The 6,969-nt window shown below is 38.1% G+C and overlaps 1 protein-coding gene across 1 annotated transcript; it reads right to left on the bottom strand.

Moving 5' to 3' along the window:
• Positions 1-4,545: 4,545 nt before the first annotated feature.
• On the bottom strand, positions 4,546-5,133 carry LOC309809647 (small ribosomal subunit protein mS33-like; the record flags this gene model as incomplete). Its single annotated transcript, XM_082630950.1, has 1 exon — positions 4,546-5,133. One exon carries the CDS (start codon positions 5,131-5,133, stop codon positions 4,813-4,815), a length of 321 nt encoding a protein of 106 aa, XP_082487076.1. The 3' UTR covers positions 4,546-4,812.
• Positions 5,134-6,969: the final 1,836 nt, after the last annotated feature.

Raw genomic sequence — 6,969 nt, 5'->3', positions numbered from 1 at the left:
TCATTTTTAAGTTCTTTGGATGGAGACTTTAGGGTTCTCTATATAGAGCATCATATCATCTGTAAATAGTGTCAGTTTAACTTTTCCCTTCCAATTTGGATACATTTTATATCTTTTTCTTGTCTAATTGCTGTGGCTAGGACTTCCAATACTATGTTAAATAGAAACAGTGAGAGTAGACCTCCTTGTCTTATTCCTGAATTCAATAGGAAGGCTTTCAGCTTTTCACTGTTGAGTAGTTGAATGTTATGTTGGCTGTGAGTTTGTTATAATGGCTTTTATTATGTTGAGATATGTTCCCTCTACACCCACGTTGATGAGAGTTTTTACCATTAATGGATGTTGAATTTTGTCAAATGCTTTTCTGCACCTATGGAAATGATCATGTGGGTTTTGTCTTTCTTTTTCTTGATGTGGTGTATCACACTGATTGATTTGTATTTGTTGAGCCATCCTTGTGATGCTGGAATAAATCCAACTTAATCATGGTGTGTAATCCTTTTTACATATTGTTGGATTCTGTTTGCTAATTTTTTTGAGAATTTTTGCATCTATATTTATCAAAGATATTGGCCTGTATTTTTTTTTTTGTAATGTCTTTTTCTGGTTTTAGTATCTGGGTAATGTTGGCTTTGTACAATGAATTTGGGAGTGTTCTCTCCTCTCCAATGTTCTGTAATAGTTTGAGAAAGATAGGTATAAGTTCTGATTTATATGTTTGGAAGACTTCCCCAGTAAACTGTCTTACCAATTCATTTCAACATTTAGTGATCGGTTTGTTCAAATTGTTTTTACTTGACTCAGTTTTGCAGGCTGTATGTTTCTAGGAATTTGTCCATTTCTTCTAGGTTGTCCAATTTGTTGCCATATAATTGTTCATAGTATTCTTTCTTTTTTTTTTTCTGGTATCACTGTGATATTAGTTGCTATTTCTCTTCTTTCATTTCATATTGTCATTTGGATCCTCTCTCTTTTTGATGAGCTTGGCTAAAGATTTGTCAATTTTGTTTATCTGTTTAGAAAACCAGCTCTTGGTTTCACCTTTTCTATTGTCTTTTTGATCTCTATTTTATTTATTTCCTTCCTTCTGCTAACCTTAGCCTTTTTTTTTTTTTTTTTTTTGCGGTACACAAGCCTCTCACTGTTGCAGCCTCTCCCATTGCGGAGCACAGGCTCCAGATGTGCAGGCTCAGTCATGGGTCCAGCCGCTCCGCAGCATGTGGGATCCTCCCAGACTGGGGCATGAACCCGTGTCCCCTGTATCGGCAGGTGGACTCTCAACCACTGCGCCACCAGGGAAGCCCTGACCTTAGCCTTTGTTTGTTCTTTTTCTGATAATTTAGGTGGTAGTTTAGGTTGTTTATTTGATATTTTTATTGTTTTCTTCAGGAAGACCTGTATTGCCGTGAACTTCTCTCTCAGAATTGCTTGTGCTGCATCCCATAGATTTTGTAATGTTCTGTTTTCAAAATCATTTGTCTCAAGGTATTTTCTGATTTCTTCTTTGATTTCATCATTAACCCATTGGTATTTTAGTAGCATGTTGTTTAGTCTCCACATTTTTGGTCTTTTCCTGTTTTTCTTTCTGTAGTTGATCTTTAGTTTCATATTGCTGTAGTCAGAAAAGATGTTTGCTGTAATTTTTATCCTCTATTTTTATTGAAGTATAGTTGATGTAAAATGTGTTAATTTTAGGTGTACAGCAAAATGATATATATATCATATATATTCATATATATATAAATTCAGATTCTTTTCCATTATAGGTTATTATAATGATATTGAATATAGTTCCCTGTGCTATACAGTAAGTCCTTTTTGTTTATCTATTTTATATATAGCAGTGTGTATGTTAATACAAAACTACTAATTTATTCCTCCCTACTCCCTTCCCCTTTAGTAACCATAAGATTGTTTTCTATATCTGTGAGTCTGTTTCTATGTTGTAAACAAGTTCATTTGTATCATCTTTTAGATTCTACAAATAAGTGATATCATATGATGTGTCTTTGTCTGACTTACTTCACTTAGTGTGATAATATCTAGTTCCATACATGTTGCTGAAAATGACATTATTTCATTATTTTTTATGGCTGAGTAACATTTCATTGTGTGTGTGTGTATATATATATATATATATGTATATATTACCACATATTCTTTATCCATTCATCTGTCGATGGACACTTAGGTTGCTTCAATATTTATCCTCTTAAATTTGTTAAGGCTTGTTTTGTGACCTAGTATGTGGTCTATCCTGAAGAATATTTTGTGAACACTTGAAAAGAATGTGTATTCTTGTCTTTTTGAATGTATTGTCCTGTATGTATCAGTTAAGTCCATTTCATCTGTTATGTCTTTAAAACCTGTGTTGCCTTATTGCTTTTCTGTCTGGATGATCTGTCCATTGATGTCAGTGGGGTATTAAAGTCCCCTACTATTATTGTGTTATTGCAAATTTCTCTCTCTCTCTCTCTCTTTTTTTTTTTTTTTTTGTCTCTTAGTACTTGTTTTATATATTTAGGTGCTCCTGTATTGGGTGTGTATATGTTAACTAGTGTTATACCCACTGCTTGTATTGATCCCTTTATCATTACATAATACCCTTCTTTGTCTTTCATTATAGCCTTTGTTTTAAAGTCTGTTGTTTATTATAGACTGATATAAGTATTGTTACCTTTGCTTTCTTGTCATTTCTTTTCATTCCATTTTCATGAAAGATCTTTTTTCAACCCCTCACTTTCAGATTGTGTGTGGCTTTTGCCTTGATGTCTTTTGTCTCTTGTAAGCAGCATGTTGCAGGTTCTTGGCTTTTTTTAAATTTAATCAGCCATTCTGTAGTTTGATTGGAGCACTTAGTCCATTGACATTTAAAGTAATTATTGATAGGTGTGTATTTATTATCATTTTATTCTCTGTTTTCCATTTGTTCTTATAGTTGTTTTTTATTCATTTCTTCTTCTTTTTGTTTCTCCTGTTATAGTTTGATTATTTTCTTTTGTAGTATGTTTAAGTTCCTTCCTTTTAGGTTTTTGTGAATTTATTGTATGTTTTTGATTTATGATTACCATGGGGTTATGTATGTTTTCCCATAACTGTATCTACTTGTTTTAAACTGATAATCATTTAAATTTAAACACATTCTAAGAGATCTACAATTTTTTACTCCCCTCTGACCCATTTTGTGGTTTTGATGGTCTAGTTTATACCTTCATGTTTATCCTTTTACTGTTTATTTTAGTTATAGTCACTTTTACAATTCTTTTGTTGTTGTTATTGTTGTTTTTAACCTGTGTACTGGCTTAAGTGATCTTCAATCTTTACTATAAATTTATTTGTCATTATTATTGGGATTTTCCCTTTCCTATAGTTTCCTGCTTCTTTTCCATTTAGAGAAAACCCTTTAATATTTCTTTTAGGATAGGTTTAGTATTGCTTAATTCTTTCAGTTTTTGCTTGTCTGAGAAATTCTTTCTCTCTCCTTCTATCCTAAATGATAATCTTTTTGGGTAGCATATCCTAGGTTGCAGGTTTTTCCCTTTCAGCACTTTAAATATATCACATCACTCCCTTCTGGCCTGTGAAGTTTCTGCAGATAAATCAGTTGATAGACTTATGGGGGTTCTCTTTTAAATGACTCTTTCTCTTGCTGCCTTTAGAATTCTCTATCTTTAACTTTTGTCATTTTAATTATGATATCTCTTGGTGTGGGTCTGTTTGGGTTCATCTTGTTCGGAACCCTCTATCCTTCCTGTACATGGATATGTTTCCTTCTTTGGGTGGGGAAATTTTCAGCCATAATTTCTTCAAATACATCTTTGATCCTCTTCCCTCTCTCTTCTCCATCTGAAACCCCTATTATGTGTAAGTTGGCACATTTTATATCATCTCATATATCTCATATGTTGCTTTCATGTTTTTTCATTTTTCTGTCTGCCATTCTGACTGGGTGATTTCCATTATTCTATTTATCTTCCAGATCACTTATTCATTTTTCTGTGTCATTCAGTTGGCTATTCATTTCTCTACATTGTTTTTTATCTCAGAAATTGAATTATCTATTTTTTTTAACTGGGTCATCTTTATGGTTTCTAGTTCCTTGTTACAATGGTCTGCATTTATATCAATAACCTTTCTTAATTCAGTTAGAATTTTTATTACCTCCTTTTTGAACTTGATGTCTGGTAGACTGATAATCTCTGTTTAATTATTTAGTCTTTCAGGGGTTTTTGTTGTTGTTTGTTTGTTGCAAAGCATTGTATTACCAGGGTTCTGGTAGCTTGTATACAGCAGGTATTCAATACTTTCATACCAGGCACAGCCTTGTATCCCACAAATTTATCTTATAGATATTCTCAAAGGAGTAGGTGGAGAGGTGCATAAAGTTTGTGAGCTTGGTGGTGAAACAGTGGCTGAACAGCCAAAGAGATGAAAGAGTGTAGGGCTGGTTAAGTGGGGAAGCAAGAAGAAGGTAATGAGAATGTTCATTTAATGAGTTTCCCCTCCACTCCCCCAACATCCCATCCTCTCCCAAACAAGTCATTCAACAATAATTATGCATTCATTTCTTTGGGGAATAAGGTAAACCTCAGATTACAGAACCAAGGCAAATAATTTTGCAGAATTAGAATGTGTTCATGAAACAAGTCACAATTCAACTGGATTAGACTTCAACATGGAGATGACTGTGTTCTTCCAAATAACCTTCAACTTAGGAAGCTTACACTCCTCCAGTATGTGGAAGGACAATAAATACACTTCCTCTTGCTCTCAGTCCCTGAGGGAAAAGTCTTCTCTCTTGATGGACCAACACTATTTCTTTTTCGCTGTTCTTTTCCCTTCTCCTTTCCTTGGTTTCCGCTTTCCACAAATCTTCTTCAGATGCAGCTGCTCATCCTTAAAGTCCTGATGCTTGTCTCTGTAGAGGCCAAGAAAATATAGTGCTCCCATGAGTGCAAAATAAGTGTTGTGATTTAGATACCAGTCATAAGTCTCCTTCCTATTGGCCAAAGGCTGCTCACTAAACAGCTTCACCACTTTCATGGATTTGGAATCAGTAGGTCTGGCAAATTCACCAAACAACTGGGCACTCAGATGACTCATGTGAAAGGCATATTCTGAAACTGAAGACATTTCTTGAGCAGCAAGGAGAAAGAGTCCCTAGTCATGACCTTCCTCTCCTTCAAACCCCTTCAGGGGTTTTGTCTTGCTCTTTTAATTGGGAATAGCTCCTCTGCCTTTTATTTTGCTTAAATTTCTCTATCTTTATGAATTTAGGAGAAATAGTTATCTGTTGTGTTCTTGAAGGGGTATTTTTATGTGGGAGCATCCCTATGTAGACTGTGTGTATCCAGTGTCTTTGGTACAAGGGCTGTTTTTGATGTGGATCCCAACCTTGTCTGTCTTCAGGGTGCACTGGTCACTTTCAACTTGATAGGGGTTGTAGTTAGTATTGGAGGATCTAAAGTCTTCATAGGGTGTCAGGTGGACTTCCTCTCTGCTCTGTGACGGTCACTGCCCTGTCACTGCTCCCCAGTTGCCTGAGAAGAAGCCCTGAGGATTGGGATTGAACAAGCTCTGTTCCCTTTGAGTGCATATTTTGCCTCAAAGAAGGGGAGTGCTGAAGTGAGATTTGTGCACTCAGAGCTCTGATTTGCTACATGTATAGGTGTCCATGGCTCAGCTCAGATGCAGCCCAAGGTTGGGTCTCTTCCCCTGTTATGGTCACCCTAGATCTAGTCCAAGTTTGTGGTGTGAAGTGGGCAGGGCAAGATCATACATTAGGCTGGGGCTGGGGGTCAGTGTGTTTTGGCTGCAGGAATTGAGGTGGCTGTGCTGCTGTCAGAGGTCAGTACCAATCACGTTGGCACTGATTGAACTACCACCAAAGTTTGATGCCAGTGCCCTGCCTGGATCATACCCCAGAGTCCCCCAAGCCTCCTCTGAATCACTAGATTGAGTCTTCTCCCAAAAGCTGTCTGTACAAGTTCCAGTGCCAAGCTGCAGCATGGAGTATGCAGGGCCAGAGCATTTGCTCACCTGGGAGTGAGACTGTGGCTTACTTATATGGTGGTTCCCAAGGTGCTGCTTGAGTAAGCACCAACGATGGTTGTCATCATCCCACACCCTGGGCCATCCCTGTATCCCTAGATTGAGTCTTTCTTTTCCCAGGGCCTGTCTGCCCCAGATCCAGTGCCAAGCTGTGGCATGGAGTGGGTTTGGCCAGAGCATTCACTCAGTTGGGAACAAGGGACCTTGGTGTGCTGGTCACAGTGGTTCCTGTGGTGCTGTTTGGGTAAGTGCTGACAATGGTCGCAGCTCCTCCACCTGGACCACACCCCAGGCCCCTGGGCTATCTCTGCATAGCTAGACCAAGTCTTTTCCCAGGACCCAGAGCCTAGATCCCACACCCCACTCAGATTGGGGAGCACCTCTAGGTGGCAGCCAGCTGCCAGTACAGAGCTCTTTTTGCCGTTTGTTGACAAGCTGCACACTGTTCGTGTGCAACCGTACACTGTTCATGAGTGGAGTCTAGGCTTTTCCAGTCCCATCTGTCTCAGTGTTTCCCCCAGCAGACAGGGGAGCTTGTATCCTCTGTGTAGAACCTTAGGACTGGGATGCCCAGTCTGTGGCTCGACCGACTCACTCCTCCAGGGTGAGGGTCTGCCTGAGTGGACCTTCTTTTCCTTACAGATACTTCTCAGGGTGCAAGTCCCAACACTTTGCCTTTTTTCCATCCTACCCAGTTACATGGAAATCTTTTTTGCAGCTTTTGTTGTACGGGAGTTCTTTGCCAGTTTCCAGTTAGTTTTCTGTGAGAATTATTCCACATGTAGATGTAGTTTTGATGTGTTTGTAGGGGGAGGTGAGCTCCATGTCTTCCTACTCCACCATATTGATCCAGCCTTCTCTCAGACTTTTGAACATAGATTTCAGAATCAAAATTCACTTCCACCCTGTACTGGGTAA

The sequence above is a fragment of the Mesoplodon mirus genome (genome assembly GCF_964341445.2).
Source record: "Mesoplodon mirus genome assembly, chromosome: 8".
NCBI lineage: Eukaryota > Metazoa > Chordata > Mammalia > Artiodactyla > Ziphiidae > Mesoplodon > Mesoplodon mirus.
Note: the sequence above shows the minus strand (reverse complement) of the source record. Positions and strands in the feature narration are given on the sequence as shown.